General features: G+C 43.6%; 1 protein-coding gene across 1 annotated transcript; it reads left to right on the plus strand.

The window, feature by feature from the left end:
* Positions 1–16,219: 16,219 nt before the first annotated feature.
* Positions 16,220–19,469, plus strand: USP27X (ubiquitin specific peptidase 27 X-linked; the record flags this gene model as incomplete). Its single annotated transcript, XM_038588789.1, has 1 exon — positions 16,220–19,469. A coding segment is annotated over one exon (2,358 nt), but the record flags the coding sequence as incomplete, so codon positions are not given.
* Positions 19,470–22,068: the final 2,599 nt, after the last annotated feature.

The raw sequence follows: 22,068 nt of genomic DNA on the forward strand, positions 1-22,068 counted from the left end.
GTAATTATGTAATATCTCTGATAATTTTTAAAATAATAGACTTAATTTTTAAAAACAGTTTTAGATTTACCAAAAAAAAAGATCAGATAGCACAGAGTCCTCACATATCCCTTGCACACAGATTCCCCTATTATTAAAATATTACATTAGTATGGTACATTTGTTACAATTAATGTACCAATATTGATATACTGTTATTAACTAAAGTTCATAATTTATTCACATTTCCTTACTTTTTCCCTGATGTCCTTTTTCTGCCCCAGCATTGGATCCAGGATAACAATTATATTTAGTTATTGTGTCTCCTTAAGCTTCTTTGAATGTGATAGCTTCTCAGATTTTCCTTGTTTTTGGTAACCTTGACAGTTTTGTGGGGGTCAGGAATATTGTAGAGTGCTTTTCTATAGGAATTTGCCTGATGTTTTTCTCATGATTAGTCTAAGATTATGGGTTTTAGAAAGGAGGATCTCAGAGCTAAAGGGCTATTCTCATGACATCATATCAAGATTATTACTATCTATGTTGACTTTGATCACCTTGCCGAAGTAGTGTTTGTCAGGTTTCTCCACTGCTCTACTTGTTTACTCTCTCCAAACTATACCCTTTGGAAGGAAGTCACTAAGTGCAACCCATAGTTGAGGAGGGAGAGCTCAACCTCCTTGAGAGCAGAGTATCAACATAAATCATTTAGAATTCTTCTTCAAGGGACATTTGTTTCTTTTCCCCATTTACTAATTTATTCAGTTATATCAATATGAACTCATGGATATTTAGTCTCTGGTAATTTTCTTTGCTCCAAACCCTACTTTATCTGATACTAATATAGCTGCACCTGCTTTGTCTTAATATTTGCATGGCATATATTTTTAAATCCTTTTACTTTCAAACTACCTATGTTGCTATGTTTGAAGTGGGTTTCTTATAGACAGCATTTGTTGGGGCATATTTTCTATCTACTGTTTCTTTCAATTAATGGTATTTTGATCATTTTGATCATTGCATTACACTTGAATGTAATTATTGGTAAGTTAGGGCTTATGCCTGATGTTTAATTTATTTTTTGTTTTGTTTGATCTCTTTTTTTTTGTTTCCTGTATTCTTTTTTCTGCCTTCCTGTGAGTTACTTGAACTTTTTTTAAGAATTGAATTTTTTCCCCAATGAGGGATCCCTGGGTGGCGCAGCGGTTTGGCGCCTGCCTTTGGCCCAGGAGATCCGGGATCGAATCCCACGTCGGGCTCCCGGTGCAGGGAGCCTGCTTCTCCCTCTGCCTATGTCTCTGCCTCTCTCTCTCTCTCTGTGTGACTATCATAAATAAATGAAAAATAAAAAAATAAAAAAAAGAATTGAATTTTTATTTACCCGTAGTGCTTTTGAAGTGTATCTCTTTGTATTGCTTTTAGAATTTTTGCTTTTTGTAACGCTTTAAAAATTTTTATATTACATTATATGTACATAGAACATTACATATATGTTGTTTGTAAATATGTGTGTATATACCTATGTATATGGAGAGAGACACACAGAGACAGACAATGCAAACTTTTTCTCTAGATATTATATTGTATACACATACATGCTTGTCACAGTCTACTGGTGTCAACATTTTACCAGTTTGGGTGACATGTAAAATCTTACTTCCTTTTACCCTACTTCATTTTTAATATAATCGTCTTACATATGTTCTCTGCATACAATGAGAATTACACTGAAATAATGTTACAGTTTTTTTGCTTCAACTATCAAACATAATTTAGAAAACTCAAAAGGAAAAGGAAAATCTATTGTGTTTATCCATATTTCTACTCTTTCTGTTATGCTTTTTCTTCTTCCTGATGTTCCAGGATTCCTTCTTTTATAATTTCCTTTCTGTTTGGAGAACTTTTTCTTTTTTTAAAAGATTTTATTTACTTATTTGACAGATAATGAGAAGAGAGAGAGAGAGAGAGGGAGAGCTCACAAGCAGGTGGAGTGGCAAGTAGAGAGAGACGCAGGCTCCTCACGGAGTAAACAGCCCAACATGGGGCTCCATCCCAGGACCTTGGGATCATGACCCCAGCCAAAGGCAGATACTTAATCAACTGAGCCCCCAGGTGTTCCTGGAGAACTTTTCCTTAGCCATCCTTTAAGGGTAGGTTTGCTGGTGGCAAATTCTCTTAGTTTTCCTTTATCTGAGAATGTCTTGATATCCCCTTCATCATAAAGGATATTTTTTGCTGGACATAGAATTCTGAATCAACAGTTATCCTTCAGCACTTAAAAAATATTATGCCAGTTCTTTCTGGCCTCTGGTTTCTGACAAGACATCCTCTGTGATTCGAACTGTTTTTTCCCTATAAGGAAGGTGTCATTTCTGTCTTGCTGCCTTTTTATTTTGTCCTTTGTAGTCAGAAGTTTGAGTATGATAGATCTTGGCATTAATTTCTTTATTTTTAAAGATTTTATTTATTTATTTAGAGTGAGTGTGTGTGTGTGAGACAGTGCATGAGTGGGGAAAGGGGCAGAGGGAAAGGAAAAAGCGGACTTTCCCCTGCACAAGGAGCCTGATGCTGAGGGGCTGGATCCCAGGACTCTGAGATCATGATCTGAGTTGAAGGCAGATGCTTAACTGAGTCACCCAGGGCCCCACTTTTTAAAGATTTTATTCATTTATTTGAGAGAGAGAGAGAGAAAATTTCTCTATGTTTATGCAATTTGGGGTTTTTCAGCTTCTTGAATCTGTGGGTTTATGTCTTTGGGGGAAAATTTAAGCCATTATTTCTTTAAATACTTTCTCAGCTCCACCTTTCTTCTCCTTTCCTTTCCTAACTCTGATAACACAGATGTTCAGTCTTTTGTTATAGATCCACATGCTTCTTCTTTTTTTTTTTTTTTTTTTTTTTTTTTTTTTTTTTTGCGATCCACATGCTTCTTAGGACCTGTTCATATCTTTTCCTCAGTCTATTTTCTTTCTATTTTTCATGCTGAATAATTTCTGTTGTTCTGTTTTCAAGTTCACTGATTCTTTCTTCTACCTCTTCAATTCTTCTGTGGAGCCCATCTTTTATAATTATTAAAATTTCAGTTATGGTATTTTTTAGTTTGAAATTTTTCACCTTGTTCTTTTTTATGTCTTCTATTTCTTAGGTGAGACTTTCTTTTTTTTCTTTTTTTTCAATTTATTTTTTATTGGTGTTCAATTTGCCAACATATAGAATAACACCCGGTGCTCATCCCATCAAGTGCCCCCCTCAGTGCCCATCACCCAGTCACCCCCACCCCCTGCCCACCTCCCCTTCCACCACTCCTAGTTCATTTCCCAGAGTTAGGAGTCTAGGTGAGACTTTCTATTTTATTTTATTTGTTTCTATTATGTTTGTAATTGCTTGGGGAAGCATCCTTATGAGCATCTATGTCATCTTGTTGGTGGTGTCATTTGATTGTCTTTTCTCATTCAAGTGGGTTTGTTCCTTGGCTTTTGATATAATGTGAGTGAGTTTTTAAATTGAAACCTGGACATGGGGCACCTGGGTGGCTCAGTTGGTTAAGCATCTGCCTTCAGCTCAGGTCATGATCCCAAGGTCCTGGGATCGAGTACTACATCAGGCTCCCTGCTCGGCATGGAGTCTGCTTCTCCCTCTCCCTCTGCCCCTCCCTCTGTTCATTCTCTCTCTCTCTCTCTCTCAAATAAAATCTTTAAAAAAAAGAAACCTGGACTTCTGGGGTATTATGTTAGGAGACCCTGGATCTTGTTTAACTCTTCTGTTTTTTATCATGCTGCTTCTAGCACGGGAAGGGGGATACCACTTCATTGCTGCCAGGTGGAGTGAAAGTTGAGGTTCCTCAGTCAGCCTTCATTGGCATCTGTGGGCAGGGTCTTCTCATTACTGCTTGGCAAGATGGTGGTTCAGTCTCTCTACTGCTATTATCATTCTGGCTGAAAGTAACAGGGGCGCTTGTTATAATTTCTCTTATAACCTCCACTTACAGCACAGTGTGGAGGGATGCTTGTAACTGCTGGATGGTAGTGAAAACATCAATTCTCCACTGGCACTCCTTTGACACCACTCCAGTGGAGAAAAGAGGAGGGACCCACTGTTATCACCAAGTGGGCATGAAGTCCAGGCTTCTCATATAGTATCTCCACTGATATCGTGTCAGACAGAGGGGACTTGTTAAGATCCAGTAGGAATGAAAGTTCTGCCTCCCGACCTGCCCTTCTCTGGCAAGGTAGAAGTCTAATTTACCATTTGGCCTTTGTTAGTTTGGGCAGTGCTGCAATATATATATATTTGGTGGTGCTTGGTTGGAGTAGAGTGGTTATTAAATCTGAAGCTTTTCTATCTTACAAGGTTGCCCTATTCCTGGTCCTTTGCCTAGAGAAAGCAGGCTTTTCAGGAGTTTTTTTTTTTTTAAACCCATGCCCATTGATGTTTCCAGGTTTTCACCTTCTGTGGCACTCAGTCTAGAATATATGAGGCAAAACAAAAGCAAACCTCAGGGAACTCACTGCTGTGTCATGCCTTGGGTTCTGATGTCTATAGTCAGTCTGCTTTCTACTTTTCAGAGTCTTCTTTTGTTTGTTTTATATACAATGCCCAGGGTTTTTAACTGTATTTAGCAGAAGGAATAGGAAGAAGTACACCAACTACATCTTTCCAGAAGCAAACATCTTACTTGCTTTGTCTTAAAATTTCATTTTATTATGAAAAAATTTAAACATACCCCAAGTAGAGAGATTCATAGGGCGAATCCCCTTTACTCAGCTTCAACGATTTTTTTTAAAGATTTTATTTATTTATTCATGAGAGACACAGAGAGAAAGAGAGAGGCAGAGACACAGGCAGGGGGAGAAGCAAGCTCCATGCAGGGAGCCTGATGCGGAACTCGATCCCAGGCCCCCAGGATCACACCCTGGGCTGAAGGCAGCGCTAAGCCACTGAGCCCCGGGCTGCCTAGATTCAACGATTTTCAACATTTTGCCAATCTTGTTTCATTTATTCTCCCCACTGTGAGGTTTTTTGGAGTATTTTAACTCAAATTCTAGAAAGGATACTATTTCACTCAATGTGAGTGTGCATCTCTAACTGCATTACAGAAAAGTATTTTTAAAACATAATCACAATGCCATTATCACATTTCACTAATCAACAATAAATCCTTAATGTACTTAAATATGAACTCATATTCAAATTTCCCTGATTGTTTCAAGAAGTGTTTTTAATTGGTTTTCTCAAAATAGGATCCAAACCAAATGCAACATTGTACTTGGTTGTTATCTCTCTTCAGTCTCTTAAAAATCTATAAGTTTCCTAAGCCAGACACAGAAAAACAAATACTGCATGACATCACTTATGTGTGGAATCTAAAATGTTCAACTCATAGATGCAGAGAGTAGAATGGTGTTTTTCAGGGGCCAGAGGATGGGAGAAGTGGGGACATGTTGGTTAAAGAGAACAAAGTTTCTGTTATGCAGGATGAATAAGTTCTGGGGATCTAACGTACAGCATGGTGACTATAGTTAATAACGCTGTACTCTACAGTTGAAATTTGCTAAGAGAGTAGATCTTAACTGTTTTCACCATAAGAAAGGTAACTGTGAGGTGAATAATATGTTAATTAACTTAATTGTGGTAATCATTTCATGGTGTATATATATATCAAAACATCACGCTGTACATCTTAATTATACACAATTTTTATTTGTCAGTTATACCTTAATAAAGCTAAAAAAGAATCTGTGAGTTTCCCATCTTTTTCTCATCTCATTTTAAATCATATTTATCATTGAAGAAAATAGGTAATTTTTTTCTATAAAATATTCCACATTCAGGATTTGCCTGATTGTTTTTTAGTGGTGACACTGAACTTGTTCTTCTATCTCTAATATTTACCGTAAACTGGGATTTAAAGCTAGACACTTAATTAGATTTAGATTCAACTTTTATTTTTGGCATCAACATATCATAGATGGTGTTTTATGCTTACTACTGCATTACATCAGGAGGCACATGATATCTAGCTATCCCACTCTTACTGATGCTAAGTTGATCAGTGGGTTCAGGTGGTACCAATCTGATCCCTCCATTGTAAAATTCTCCATTATCATTTACCTAATCTTTTTTCATACATTCATGATCATTGCCCTAGATTAGTAGTTTCCAACCAGAGATGATTGTCTTCAATGGGACATTTGACAATGTCTGAAGACACATTTGATGATCACAATTTAAGAGGTGGTGCTAATAGCATCTCATTCTGCTAAAAATCCTACAATGCATAGGACAGCCTTCAAATAAAGAATTATCTGTCCCGAAATAGCAATAGTGCTGGGGTTGAGAAACCATGGCCTAGATTTGTTTTTAGGGATTGTATATGTGATATACTAATTCTGTCATTCCTTCTGTGTTTGCTATCTGGAATTGTTGCATAAAGAATATCACTATTTGGTTACCCTGAACTTCTAGATTTTTTTCCTTTATTAATTTTTGCAATAATAATTTGGTGGCCTAATAGCAGCTAGGGGTAACCGATGTTTTGTAATGTCACCCTGAAATTATGTATTTTATACATCTGATGCTTGACTAATGGCAGAATTTTTGATGCTCTTGTTGTCCCAATATAGGCAAGTAGGGATTCCCCTTCATCTTGGCTCCTGCGTTCCTTTGAAGTGACTACACTAGTCTTTGATCTCGCTCTCGCTTTTTGGCAAAACAAGATGTCCTAGGCTCATTTTGTACATTTCTTGTGACAGACCCATAAACAACTAATTATTTCTTGCAGGAACATTGGCTTCTTTTGGTGGGAAATGATATTTAGGGACCACAGTCTGGACATTAGATATACTCATTGTTACTAGGTTGTCATTGCTACTATGTTTTTTCAGGGGACAGAGCTAGGAAATATTTGTTTTTCCAGAAAGAGAAAAATAAATAAATAAGTTCACAACATTTTTATAAATGTTTCTTACCCAAATGGTGGCATCAGTATACAATATTCTCTACTTTGCCTTTTCCAGTTAATAGTATATCCCAGATATTATTTCCATGTAGATATCTATCTCATTTCATAATATTCCATATTTTAATTTATTAATTTTTTCCAGTTTTCTATTTTACAACTCCACTGTAATTTATTCAACTGGTCTCTCAGTGATGGACATTTGTAGTTTTTTTCCCCAGTCTTTTGTTATTATACATAGTGTTGCAATGGATGGCTTTGTGCATATGTCATCCTGTATTTTTGCTGGTGTATCTTTGGGTTAGAGTCTTAGGGGTGGGATTACAGAGTCAAATAGTGAACACACATTTAATTTTGCTAGATTTTGCTAAATTTCTATTAATTCCAAAATTTAATATAATTTTGTTTATGTTGCTTTTAGTGGTTTTAAAAGGAACCAGATTTACTTGCAACTAGTAGTAAATAAGCCCTAGAGATCTAATGCACAGTAGAGTGAATATAAACAATATTATATTATAATCATCAAACTTGCTAAGAAACAAATCTTTATTATTCCAACCACAAAAGAGAAATGATAATTATGTGATGTGACAGAAGTGCTATCACTATAGTGGCAATCATATTACAATGGATAAATGTATCAACTCAACATGTTGTGCACTTTAAATTTATGTGATATTATATGTCAACTATATTTCAATCAAAATAAACAAAATAAATTAAAACATTTTTAAATAAAAAATTTAAAAAGGGATAACATTTTTTAAAAGAACAAAAAGTGTGCTTAGGATTTTTAACTACCAGTTTACTGGTAGTTAAAGGGATACTATAACAAGATCTACGTTTTCCACTCTTCAAACTTGAAAGAGACATTTAGGACAAGCACAAGAAGTCAGATTCCACACTCTAGTGAGTAAAATTGGAGAATGTGTTCTTTATTATCCCTCTGTCTAAGCTCAGGCCCACAGCCATGCTGCATCCCACAAGGCTGACCCAGCACTGGGCATGGATTTTGGGAGTCCAGAGTTTTCCTAGAAGACAGGGGTAAGACAGTTGGTTGGCCTAGATGCTGGGCCAGAATGCAGGATGCTGTTCAGAGGCCACATAATGAAGCAGATAGGTAAGGAATCACAAGCTTGAGACAAGTGGGGCAGAAATCTGAAGGATTATAGTCCAAGTTGCTGAAGGCTGAGGGAGGCTGAGACACAAAACCTCAAGCAACATGTGGTGAAAGCAGCAGAAGTGGCTTGTTAGAATATGATACAGTGTAACCTACATCTTTGCTGTAGATGTATGTCCCTCACAAACGTGACTTTGCTTTCTCTTTGTGAGCCTCCTTTGTTTCGGCCTGAGGAGGTCCCCAGCCATTGGAATCACATTGGTACAGGCTGCCCAGGGCTAGATGTGTGCTTGCAGGAGGCCTTGAACTCTTCCGTTTTGTTCCCCTTGCATACCACTAGGCCTACTGCTTCCCTCTATAGGGCTGGAACCTCCTGGAGACCCTGGGTGGATCCCAATGAGCCCATTTGTCATTCTCCTGGTTATTGGATGGCTATGGGAGTGCAGGCTGTGAGGCCTTGTCCTGTTGCAATGGCAAGTAGGGGCTGGTGAGCTGGATACTTGGTCATCATGAACCGGCTGGCAGGAGGGCTATTCCAGGGAAGGCAAGATTGGGCATGGTTTCAGTGGGATGGGAAGAGCCTATCTGACCAGCTTCTAGACCCAAGGGCCCTGGTACTGAGTGTACTTGCCATTTTCTCTTTCTTTAGCCCAGTGAAGACTCGCAGACCATGAATGGGATGTCAGGGGCCCAGACAAAGCAGGTGTTTTGTCATTGTTTGTTACTATCAACATCTCACTGTTGATAGTAGGTACATTCTGAATGGGAACAGGTACAGAAGCAGAGATTAAGCACAAGGAAATTCAATATATTTCATGCTTTTGTGCTGCATTTGTAGAGTGAGAATAATATTAGTGCCTACCTCAGGGTGTTAGGAGGATTATGCGACTTAGTGAAATGCTTATAAAAGTGCCTGGCATATGGTAAACCATCAATAAATGTTAATTATTTCATTATAATTATTGTGTATAAATCATAAATCATATAGTGCCATTCATTCCCTTGCTACTCCCACTCCCCCATGATTCCCACTATAAGTGGGATAATATTCCAATTAAAAAAATTATTTGAGAAAGAGAGTGAGTGGGAGGGAGGGGGAAAGAGAATCTGAAGCCAAATCCATGCTGAGCTCAGAGCCAGATATGGGGCTCAATTCCATGACCACCATGAGATCATGACCTGAGCAGAAACCAAGAGTTGGACACAACTTACTAAGCCACCCAGGTGCCCCTAGTATTCAAATCTTATACAATGGTCTGCAAGGCTTCAAATGATCTGGTTCCTACTTGTATCTCTATCCTTATCTTATATCACTCTTCTTTAAGGCATTCTTGCCTTATTTTCATTTCTTAAAATCATGAAGCTCCTTTTGGTCTTAGGACCTTTGCATTTGCTCTATGCTTTTATAATCAGAAAAAAAAAAACATTAAAGAAGAGGCACTAAAATCCAGAATCCATAAAGAGAAGTTTGAGAATCTTGACTACATAATAATCTTAAACATCATGAGGTTTAAAAATGAAATAAAATATAGCAGTCAAATGATAAATGGGAAAAATATACAAGAGTATGGCAGACGAAGGGTTAATAGCTTAGTGGTAAATAATCCAAACTCTGGATTCCGACTGCTGGGTTTGAATTCCAGGTCCATCATTTATTGGCTGTGTGACATAGAGGATCAGTCAATCTCTCTGTGCCTCAGTTTTATCATCTCTAAAATGAGGATGATAACAACACCGACTTCCTAAAACTGTAGTAAGGGTTAAACCTATTTAAGAGAACAACTCTTGGCATACTTCAGGTGTCATATGAGTGTTACTTGTTACTTTTAACAAGAAGCCAAAAAAAAAAATAGGCAAAGGATGTGAACAGATAGTTCACAGATAGAAATACAGATAGTAAAAAAAAAAAAAAAAGAAATACAGATAGTAATACAAACAGATAGTGATACAAAATGGTCAATAGGGACACCTGGGTGGCTCAGCGGTTGGGCATCTGCCTTTGACTCAGAGCGTGATCCCGAAGTCCCAGGATAGAGTCCCACAAGGGGCTCCCTGCATGGAGCCTGCTTCTTCCCCTGCCTATGTCTCTGCCTCTCTCTCTCTCTCTCTCTCTCTCTCTGTGTGTGTCTCTCATGAATAAATAAATAAAATCTTTTAAGAAAATGGCCAAAAAACATTTGAAAATATGGTCAACTTCAATCATAGTAAAAAGCATGCATTTGTTTATTTCACAAATATTTAAATATGCATTAGGTGTATGTGGGAATAGTGAACATCTTACTCTCGTGGAGTTTATAGTAATTTTTATATGTGTGTGTAATATTTAACACACCATGTGGTGATAATGTTTTGAAGAAAAATAAAGCCGAGATGGGTGTTATTTTATAGAGATCAAAGAAGGACTCTGAGATAAGGTGGCATTTAAGCAATGATGTGAAGTGAGGGAGAAAGCCATGAGGATTTTTAGGGGAAGAGCGTTCCAAGCAGAGGAAATGGTAAAGGCACAGGCTTGGAAGCAGGAGCCAGCTTAGCTTATCCAAGGAACAGCAGTAAATCCAGTTTGTTTGAGGCAAGGTTGAGTTGATAGGAAGTGAGGTCTAAGAGGCCATGGTCAGACTCTCTAGACTTTAAAGGCTAGGATAAGGATTTGGGACATTGCTAGGAGTGAACTAGGAAGCTTGCTATCATTTAGAATTGTAATCACCTATACATGACTGGGATCCAAATAACAAAGACTCAAATCAAATGTTTCAAGCATGTTACTGATACTAAGACACTATTGACTGTAAGACACACCGTTACTGTCTGTACAACCAAGAAAGAAAAAGTGCTACTAAATATAATCATAAACTGTCACTCAAAGATTTTGGAGATGTTGAAACATGAAGAGATGTACCTCTTTAGAGTTGGTAAAATATGACATTTTTTTCTCATGTTAGAATAAGTCCAGTTTTGTGGTTGCAAGATGGCTACTCAGCTATAGCCATTATATCCTCATTTTTAGGAGGAAGAAGGAGGAAATAGGAAGGGGGAAGATGCCTTTTATTCTTCTATATTAATTTTGTGAAAGTCTCCCCATTAAAACTCATTGGAACTTTTATTGGCAAAGCATTGGCTCTGTAGATCAACTTGGAGAAAACTGCCTGGTGCCCAATATATAGTGCTAAGTAGATCAACATGTATGTTACAGTTTCATTTATATTTCATAAAGAGGATAAAAGTGTAAGACATGCTTGTATTTGCATAGAAAACTTCTCAAAGGATACATAAGAAACTGTTAACAAGTAATCATATCAGGGGAATAGATTGGGGGTGATTGGCAGGGAAGAGAGGGGCTTTAACTTTTCATGTTATGCCTTCTTTTTTTTAAAGAATTTATTTGTTTATTCATGAGAGAGACACAGAGAGAGGCAGAGATATAAGCGGAGGGAGAAGTTCTCCACAGGGAGCCTGCAGCAGGACTCAATCTCAAGACCCTGGGATCACGCCCTGAGCCAAAGGCAGACCATGGAGCCACCCAGGCGTCCCTGCTGTGCCTTCTTCTAATCCCATTTTAAAAACCACAAATATTGGGGGCATCTGGGTGGTGCAGTCGGTTACACATCTGGCTCAGGTCCTGATCTCAGGAGCCCTGCAATAGGCTCTGTACTCTGCAAGGAGTCTGCTTCAGATTATCTGCCCCTGCCCCCCCTGCCATGGGCACACACATTCTCTCTCAACAAATAAAATCTTTAAAACCCCCTCACAAATATGTATATGTTACTTTTAGGATAATAAATATAAACCAGTAACCTTAAAAGTGGAGCATGCATTACTAGAGAGACAGGTAGACTCTCCATGGGGTAAATAGGCACTTAGAGTTTTAAGGGGATCAACTTCTATTATCCCCAAATTTCATATTTCTTATTTCCTAAAATTGATCTGCCAGAGAACACATATGTGCTGGCAGAATCAAGCCGGTTCTCTCTTTCCATCTCCTCTTTCGCAATGGTCCTTTTTGCACTTTACAAAGCAAAGCATACCTTCCACCCATCCTGAACCTTACCTGGGTACCCTTCCCCACCATATAAAATCTGCAGGGCAACAGAGAGACAGTGCTGAACACTGTTGTCAACAGTGAAGAAAAAAAAATGCTCTAACGAATGAATGAGGACCAAATCTGTTTGCAATTCAAATGGCTTCCAATAAAACAACTGAAGGAAAACCCAATGGAGTTCTCAGCTGATAAATCAGAAAAAATAATTTTGAAGACAAATCATTGTGTAATCCTCCCTGCCCCCCCATATCTCCAAAGGAATTCAAAGACTTGAGTGACATTGCTAAAACAACAGTCCATTCCTATTTACTTATTTGTATAACCGAGGTTCCTGTGTGCTAACACTTAACCAAACAAAGTAGAAAGTGAATTGATGCTGAATCCTGTCTCATTCTAGCAAGGAGCAAGATTTATTCATGGAGACACCCACTAACTTAAAAGACTTCTCTGTCTCTAATACATTTTAATCTTTTCATTTATTAATTACCTATCAGAGAGACGCCTGGGTGGCTCAGCAGTTGAGCATCTGCCTTCGGCTCAGTTCATGATTCCGTGGTCTCAGGATCAAGTCCCGCATCGAGCTCCCTGCATGGAGCCTGCTTCTCCCTCTGCCTCTGTCTCTGCCAATCTCTCTCTCTCTCTCTCTCTCTCTCTCTCTGTGTCTCTCACGAATAAATAAAATCTTTTTAAAATTACCTATCAGAATTTGTAGTATACTTAACATTCTTTTTTGCTCCATCGTACTGTAATACCAATTGTCATAATAACTCAAGCAAGAGTAAATCTTTAATTGACCCTTAGAGCTTTAGGCTCATAGGAACATTTAAAAAGCATTTAAATAGCAAACTATATACATATTTTTGCTGCAGGGAAAGATGACAGGATTCTCAATAAAATAATCTCAGGTGCTAAAATATATATTATTTGGGTCAAATTATGTTAGAAGAATAGAATACAACGAAGAACTTAGGTTGAAAAGGAAAAATGTACAACCTCCCACCATAAAGAAGAAGTCGAGTGTGGATTTTTTTTAAAGATTGTATTTATTCATTCACGAGAGACAGAAAGAGAGAGGCAGAGACATAGGCAGATGGAGAAGCAGGCTCCCCACAAGGAGCCTGATGTGAGACTCGATCCCGAACCCTGCGATCACACCCTGAGCCGAAGGCAGATGCCCAACTGCTGAGCCACCCAGGCATCCCTCGAGTGTGGATTTTTAAAACGGATGATGGTGGCTCTCAAATCACTAAGGTATTTAGGTTCCACTAGTGTCATGTAAAATTGTGACCTAACAGTTTAATTTGTGAATGTTGATATTTGTTGGGATTGACATTTTTTTTGCAGCTGACATTTTTGATGCAAAATCTTAAACGTCAACCCCAAAATGGGTGGAACACAAGGTTAAAAAATATTGTTAGAGTGAATTTTGAAATAAACCAATAGTTTTATAAACTATTATAAACACATGTCCGAGGAAGCATCATATACTCTTTTGCCACCTTGTGGTTCAGAACTGTGTTTCAACCCCAAGCGCCCCAACTATAATGAGGAGGGGTCGCTCCTTCAGTCGCCCCTTCCACTAGCCTTCAGTAAGTTCTTTTGTGAGGCAGACATGGTGATGTTTGCCCAGGACTAGAATGGAGGGACACAGGCAAGCAGGCTGACACCCTCCCCCTCCCCCCTCCCACAAGTGATTCACAGCAAAAGCAACATGCAGTCAGGAAAGAAATATAAGGAAGTACAACAAAATTCTTACTTTTCTTGTGAGGACTACTTAAAAAAATTCAAATGTCAACCTGGTCTCCATATATTTTTCTTGATTCTTTTGTTATGGGTGCCTATTCTCTGCTGGTGACCTGGACACTTCCTTAATCTGCCTTTTTGGGGGACCCAGCCCTGATTGTGGCGGGGCGGGGGGGGGGGCAAGTTTGTTTGGTTCTGTGCTGTGCACAGCTCCTGGTACAACACCTGGCTCTGGGTTGAAGCAGAATGTACATTTGCTGAGTGAATGATGGCAGAGCCCACCTCCCCCTTCCAGAACTTGCTGGAGGTTGATCCCTAGGGTAGTCAGGTTGCAGGGGTGGAGGGCAGATAGTCTTAGGCACACAGAGCTCTTTTTTTTTTTTAATTTTTATTTATTTATGATAGTCACAGAGAGAGAGAGAGAGAGAGAGAGAGAGAGAGGCAGAGACACAGGCAGAGGGAGAAGCAGGCTCCATGCACCGGGAGCCTGACGTGGGATTCGATCCTGGGTCTCCAGGATCGCGCCCTGGGCCAAAGGCAGGCGCCAAACCACTGCGCCACCCAGGGATCCCCACACAGAGCTCTTTAGGTGTTTTTGATGTCTGTCACTTTGTGGAGGTGGGATGAGAGTGCCCTCCCCAGCCTCCCTATGCTCCATGACCTGGGTCATTTTTGGCAGCAGGAGCAGGAGCAGGATTCCTTCAGTGGGTGTGCTAGTTGCAGGCCACAACAGGCTGGCATTTACTGAAAAGACGCTGGGGTGCTTCAAGGAATTGAAGTTGGCTTAGGAAGGCAGGGTACCAGGACACTCTTGGGGATCTCAGCTGTATGGGAACCAAGTGGCTCACTCTCCTTAAAGGCTCCTAATTCTTTTTTTTAAAAAGATTTTATTTATTCATGAGAGACACACATAGAGAGGCAGAGACATAGGGTGAGACATAGAGGGAGAAGCAGACTCCCTGTGGGGAGCTCGATGTGGGACTCGATCCCACGACCCCGGGATTATGATGCCCTGAGAGGAAGGAAGACGCTCAACAACTGAGCCTCCTAAGTGCCCCAAAGGCTCCTAATTCTTGACAACCAACTCCTATGCTAACCCCCCAGGAGGCCGAGGCACCGCCTCCTCCCTGGAGGAAGGGGCCAGGCTGAGGGGCGATGTCCAGTGCTGACCAAGGAGGACTCCGCGGGGGGCATACTCAGGCAGCACAGCCCCACAAGTCAGGCAGTGTCCCCTGGGCCAAGGCCAGCCATCACAGGACTCTTCGTAGAACACACTCCCCCTTGATCTTCGAACTCTGGCTATCCACCTCCTCTGAGCTCCGTGCTGACTCCCTGGGACCAGCACCTGTGGCTACTTTCCGCTGCCAGCACTCTCCGTGCGGAGCTCCCCGAGGCCCTCAGACCCGGGCCGCCCCCTCCCCCTGCTGGCAGCGCCACTACGGAAGCTACTTCCCGCCCCCCACTCCCCACTCCCACCTGCTGCCGACGGGGGGATCTGCCAGACTTGAGGGTCTTGGGGCAGTGTCCTCCCCTTTCTCAGCCGTAGGGGAGGTGCCAGCAGTAGGCATGGCCACGTTGTGCCTCGTCCCTCCCGCTGACCCCCCCCGTCCCACCCCCACCCCCACCCCCGGGGCAGCTCAGCGTCTGCTGGGCCAGCTGGCCGACTGCCAAATCCTCATCCCACCCGCGGCCTTGGGGGCCGGAGGAGGAGGTGAGGAACAGGCACAGATTGTGCAGAGCACCGATAAGATGGGCAAAGGGACGTGCCTCTTCAGCTGCAGCAGCCCTGGGAGCTCTGCCCCCCCCTCCCGGGGGGGCTGTGGGGTCCAGGTCTGTCCCCGGAATGGACATGGGGCTTCATCCTTGTCGGAAAGGGCAGAACCTGGGGTGGGAGGGGAGCCTGGGACGGGGCTGGGGGCGGGCTCAGCTGCGGAGGTGATGGCCTATCACGGTTTCTGACTGCTCCTCAGGACCTGGCCTCCGCGGGGACATCACACAAACCCCAGGGACGCTTCTGGACTTGGCTATTCCTCCGCCCGTGGCCCCGCAGCGCTGGGGGAAGCTGCATGGACGAAGGGAAGGACGAGTAGAGGGGAGGAGACGATGAAGGGGGTCAGAGCTGCGATTGGAGCTGAGAACTGGAAGCGCCTTAAAGAGACTGCGCGGTCCCCGCCCCCCTTCCCGCCAGCCTCAATGAATTAGAGCTGTGTTTCCCAAACTTGCCTGATCATAAGAATCCTCTCGGGCCCTAGTTAAAGATACAGGTTCCGGAGCGCCTCCCTTCGAGATTCTGATTCAGGTCTGCGGGCGGAGCCGAGGAATCTGTAATTTTAACACGCTCCCCACGTGATTCTCGTGAACAAGCAAGTTTGGGAAATACTGAATTAAAAGGAAACGGGGCCTGGCTGCCGAAGCGGCCTCCGCTAGGGGGCTACTGCGGGAGGATTCCCGGGGGGCGTCGCCTGCTTCCGCCGCCGCCTCCTTCAGTGAAAGTCCCTTTTGGGTCCAGCTGTCACAGGCACCGCGCTCCCTCAGGCCGGGCGGGGGACACCCCAGGTCTGCGTGGCCCCCGCGCCGCCACGCCCAGTGGCCGCCAGAGCCCTGCGAGCAGGGGGAGGAGCCGCCGCCAGTGGAGGCGGAGGAGGTAGAGGAGGCGGAGACGGCGGAGACGGCGGAGAAGGCGGAGAGGAAGGTGGAGGCGGAGGCGAAGGTGGAGGGGAAGGTGGAGGCGGCGGGGAAGGTGGAGGCGGCGGGGAAGGTGGACGCCGCCGGGAAGGTGGAGACAGCAGAGGGTCCGGGCCGCCGGGTTGAGCTCAAGCTGGAGCCCGAACCCGAGCCGGTACCGGAGGCGGAGCAGGAGCCGAAGGGGGAGCCGAAGCAGGAGCTGGAGGATGAGAACCCGGCGCGGAGCGGCGGTGGCGGCAGCAGCGACGAGGTTCCTCCCCCCACCCTTCCCTCCGACCCCCCGCGGCCCCCCGATCCCTCTCCTCGGCGCAGTCGTGCCCCCCGCCGCCGACCCCGGCCACGGCCACAGACCCGACTCCGTACCCCGCCGCAGCCTAGGCCACGGCCCCCGCCCCGGCCCCGGCCCCGGCGCGGCCCTGGGGTCGGATGCCTGGATGTGGATTTCGCTGTGGGTCCACCAGGCTGTTCCCACGTGAACAGCTTTAAGGTGGGAGAGAACTGGAGGCAGGAACTGCGGGTGATCTACCAGTGCTTCGTGTGGTGTGGAACCCCAGAGACCAGGAAAAGCAAGGCAAAGTCGTGCATCTGCCATGTGTGTGGCACCCATTTGAACAGACTTCACTCTTGCCTTTCCTGTGTCTTCTTTGGCTGCTTCACCGAGAAACACATTCACGAGCACGCCGAGACAAAACAACACAACTTAGCCGTAGACCTTTATTACGGAGGTATATACTGCTTTATGTGTAAGGATTATGTGTATGACAAAGACATTGAGCAAATTGCCAAAGAAGAGCAAGGAGAAGCTTTGAAATTACAAGCCTCCACCTCAACCGAGGTTTCTCACCAGCAGTGTTCAGTGATGGGACTCGGTGAGAAATATCCAACCTGGGAGATGACCAAACCCGAGTTAGAACTGCTGGGGTACAATCCGAGGAGAAGAAGGATCACCTCCAGCTTTACCATCGGTCTGAGAGGACTGATCAATCTTGGCAACACGTGCTTTATGAACTGCATCGTCCAGGCCCTTACCCATACTCCCATACTGAGAGATTTCTTCCTCTCTGACAGGCACAGGTGTGAGATGCCGAGTCCTGAGCTGTGTCTGGTCTGCGAGATGTCTTCACTCTTTCGGGAGTTGTACTCTGGAAACCCGTCTCCTCACGTTCCTTATAAGTTGCTGCACCTGGTATGGATACATGCACGCCACTTAGCAGGGTACAGGCAGCAGGATGCCCACGAATTCCTCATTGCAGCCTTAGACGTCCTGCACAGGCACTGCAAAGGCGATGATGCTGGGAAAGCTGCCAACAATCCCAACCACTGTAACTGCATCATAGACCAAATCTTCACAGGTGGCCTGCAGTCGGATGTCACCTGTCAAGCCTGCCATGGTGTCTCCACCACCATAGACCCATGCTGGGACATCAGTTTGGACTTGCCTGGCTCGTGCACCTCCTTCTGGCCCATGAGCCCAGGGAGGGAGAGCAGTGTGAATGGGGAGAGCCACATCCCAGGAATCACCACCCTCACAGACTGCTTGCGAAGGTTTACAAGGCCAGAGCACTTGGGAAGCAGTGCCAAAATCAAGTGCGGTAGTTGCCAAAGCTACCAGGAGTCTACCAAGCAACTCACGATGAATAAATTACCTGTTGTTGCCTGTTTTCATTTCAAACGGTTCGAACACTCTGCCAAACAGAGGCGCAAGATCACTACATATATATCCTTTCCTCTGGAGCTGGATATGACCCCATTTATGGCCTCAAGTAAAGAGAGTAGGATGAATGGACAGTTGCAGCTGCCAACCAATAGTGGAAACGACGAGAATAAGTATTCCTTGTTTGCTGTGGTTAATCACCAAGGAACCTTGGAGAGCGGCCATTACACCAGCTTCATCCGGCACCACAAGGACCAGTGGTTCAAGTGTGATGATGCCGTCATCACCAAGGCCAGTATTAAGGACGTGCTGGACAGTGAAGGGTATTTACTGTTCTATCACAAACAGGTCCTGGAGCACGAGTCAGAAAAAGTGAAAGAAATGAATACACAAGCCTACTGAAGTGATACACAGACCCACCTGCAATGGAAGATGGCGACACCTGTACTACAAGTGGCATCGAGATTTAAAGGACCTACTTGCATGGCCCATGGGCCTGACAGAGTAAGAATTGAACAGTACCCAGTGTCTCAAAGGTCACGGTTGGAAGAGAAATAGACGGGGCGGGAGAAGAGGCTCTAGTCTAAATGGTCACTTAAAGGAGAATTCAATGGCAGGAATGCTCTAGGCGGAGAAGGCAGGAGCAGGGAAATCCTGACACTGGTACATATCCTATATTCCTCCAAAAGATTGTGTGGGAAAGTGTGGGGTGGGTGGGGGGTGGTGTGTGTGGGGGGGGTGTGTGCCCTTGTAACCATAAAACATCTTTCTCCATGGGTGTTTCAGCTTCAACTGACCAATCACATAACAGTTATATGTTTGGAGGGGGAAAGAAAAGTCTATACAAATGTAGCCCATTACCTGTATGGGTATGAAAGCAGAAAAGTGGAGGAGGCAAGGATATCTCATTGACAAACACCTTTGCCAGTTTCTTTGTATTCGTGATTTTTTGTGCTATTAAATGCAGTATTAATAAAAAAAAAAAGAGCCCATGGGGCTAGTGAAAGAAGAAAGAAGGGGGCTTGCATAAGGGGAAAAGTTGCTCCAAAAGTAGAGAAGACAAAAAAAAATACTGTAAGATAAGCAACCAACACAGACAGGCCTCAGCTAAAAGTATAGTGTGTGAGTGTTTAAAAAAAAAAAGCTGTATGATATACTTGAGCAAATCAATGAACCTCTTTGCGATTGTTTTCTCATCTGTATAATGCAGATAATTCCTACCTTAAAGGGTTATTGTTAAAGATTAAATGATATAAAATGTGTCAAAGTATAAAGTAAAAGGCTTGGAACTTTGTAGGGGCTCAGTAAACGTTTGTTGTATCTGAAACTTCTTTGGGTCAGGACCAGAGTACATCAAAGGTAAGGGTCAGTCCTATCTGAGATCCATGGACAGAGTGGATACACACACATATAACTCCCTCCCCAACATTGTCTACTTGGAACCCCAAAGCAATGGACTCCACTTTTGTCCCTGGGTAAGGGCCTTACAACCAGTGCCACACCGGGGATTGAGGGAGAACCACAACTGTTCCCCAGAGTCATTCTGTCCATTTGGAAGACCATTGTGTTGTTTTTGTGACTCAGCATCGTAGCAATGGGACTCTCAGGGTCAGTAGGCTGCCAGGCTGCCACGTGAGGGTGTTTGCTGGTCTTTGCCTTCCACAAACATTATGTGTGTAGTTGTAACATTCATCTATGGGCATAGATCAGTAGAAGGACTATTTTCCAAAGCTCGCTGGTCCACCGGCCCTGGGATATCGATAGAGTGGCACATTGGCCTCTTCCCTGATTCTCACAGAGGTCGGAGCAGCCTGCAGAGAGCTAAGCCAGAACAGATGGGGTGTGCCCAGGAGGGAGTAAGCCCTGATGATTTCCTTCTCAGCATCAGGTACAAAGGACCTATAGGTCCTATAACCTAGAAAAATCTTAGGGGGAAGCTATGTATCAGACCCAGGAGCTTGGATCCACTGGCTCTAGTAAAAGACTGGGCTGGTCCCCCATCCTCACCCTCAGGGCTTCCCAAGTCTACTTTCTGGTCCACTCATTTGGAAATACACATTTATTTATGTGGTTGTCGGTGCATCCCCAACCAGATCATAGGTTTTCTTGAGGATGGGGGTTGTGTCTCCTCTTGTACTCTGGGCTGCATACTTGGCCCCTAGCACAGTTCCTGGCACATAGTAGGTAGAGGGTCAAAACACTTACTGGATGAATCAATGAACCAGTGCCACCTACCTTTCATAACCAAATTTTGCCAACACTGGGGGCCCATAATCCTTGGGAGAATACGTAAAAAGTGTTATTTTTGGTATCTCGTAAGATGGGGGAGATCAAGCCGTGAGTGGCCTCAGATGTCACTTGGCAACTTAATGCAGGGTATCTGCTTTGGGATGTGTCTGGTAGCCCTGCCTGGGAAGACAGCCATGTCCTCGTTCCTCATCTCTGCCACAGGAAGAGTTCAGTAAGGCATGTGCCACCAGACTCTGCTTGCAGAAATGATCTTTTACATTTTTAAGGTTTTTAAATTCGGATATATTTTAAACCTAGAGGAAAGTCGCAAAAATAAAAATAGTATAGAGAACATCTGTATACCCTTTACCAGATTCACCTATTGCTAACATTTTACCCCATTTACTTGATTGCTTACATGTATGCACACTCTCATAAGTCAGTGTGTGTGCGTGTGTGTATGGGTGTGTATCAGGACCATATGATGGTAAATTACATGCATCATGGCCGTTCATGACTAACATACCTCAGCACGCGGTGCCTAAGAGCGGGCATGTTCTCCACATGACAGTATAGTTAAGAGATTCAGTAAATTTAAGACTGACACAATACTGTTATCTAATCTACCATCTGTACTTGAGTTTTGTCTGTTGGCCAAATGAGGTCCTTTACAGTATTTCCCTCCTCATCATCGGATCTGGTCTAGGGTGAGGTACTGCTGTTAATTGTCATGTCTCCTTTGCCTCCTTTAATCTGGAGCATTTCCACAAACTTACTTTGTCTTGTATGGCCTTAGCATTTTTAATTGAATGTTCCTCATTTTGGGTTTGTCTGATACAGAAACTATCTTTTAAATACCCTGCACTCAGGAATAGTTCTAAGAGATATGAATGGCGCGAGACTCCTGAAGCTGACCTCCCTGTCTCCACTGGTGGAAGGCACAGACCACCAGAGGGAGCAGCTGTGCCTGGCACTTCCTGAATGAAGCCTGCACCTCCTCTGGAAAACACCTTGTCCCTCAGCAACAGGGGAGCCATTCCAGCCCAGCCCTATGCCCCTACCTGTCACCAACCCCCAAATTGAGCCATGGAGTGTAACAGCAGCAGCCAGGGCCTGCTTTCAGATCACACCACCGTGGGACCCAGGGCACCATGTATTCAGCAGGTATGTGTTACCTTGAGCTCAAATGGAGATTTAGACATGTCTGGCCCCTTGGGCAGACACCTCCAAGGTTGGGGCCTTCAGGGGGACAACATCCTTGACACCTTTGTCAACATTCCTGTGGTGTACCATAGTGGCAGTGGGGAGGGGAGGTGGGAAGGGGTAAGTTCTTAAACAGCTTTGGGGACAGAGGACACAAAGACAGGGGCCCAGAGTAAGTAAGGAAAAACATGGGAGAGGTCAAAACCAGATTGGTGTGTGACCTACCGGTGACTTTCAGACCCAACTGGGCTGTTTTACATGACGGATGGAATTCCTGTGTGAGCAAATGTGGGCAAGAGCTGGCGAAACTTAAGCTAATTTTTAACTCAGACTCCATCTACAAACTGGGAAGGCCAGGGGGAAGTCATTTCACATGTGGATTTATTATCTGGACCCAAAAGGGCACAGGCAAAACATATGAGTGCTCACAACTGGGGTCTTATCCATACCTATAGAGCTCA

This window comes from Canis lupus, chromosome X (genome assembly GCF_011100685.1).
Source record: "Canis lupus familiaris isolate Mischka breed German Shepherd chromosome X, alternate assembly UU_Cfam_GSD_1.0, whole genome shotgun sequence".
Classification (NCBI taxonomy): Eukaryota; Metazoa; Chordata; class Mammalia; order Carnivora; family Canidae; genus Canis; species Canis lupus.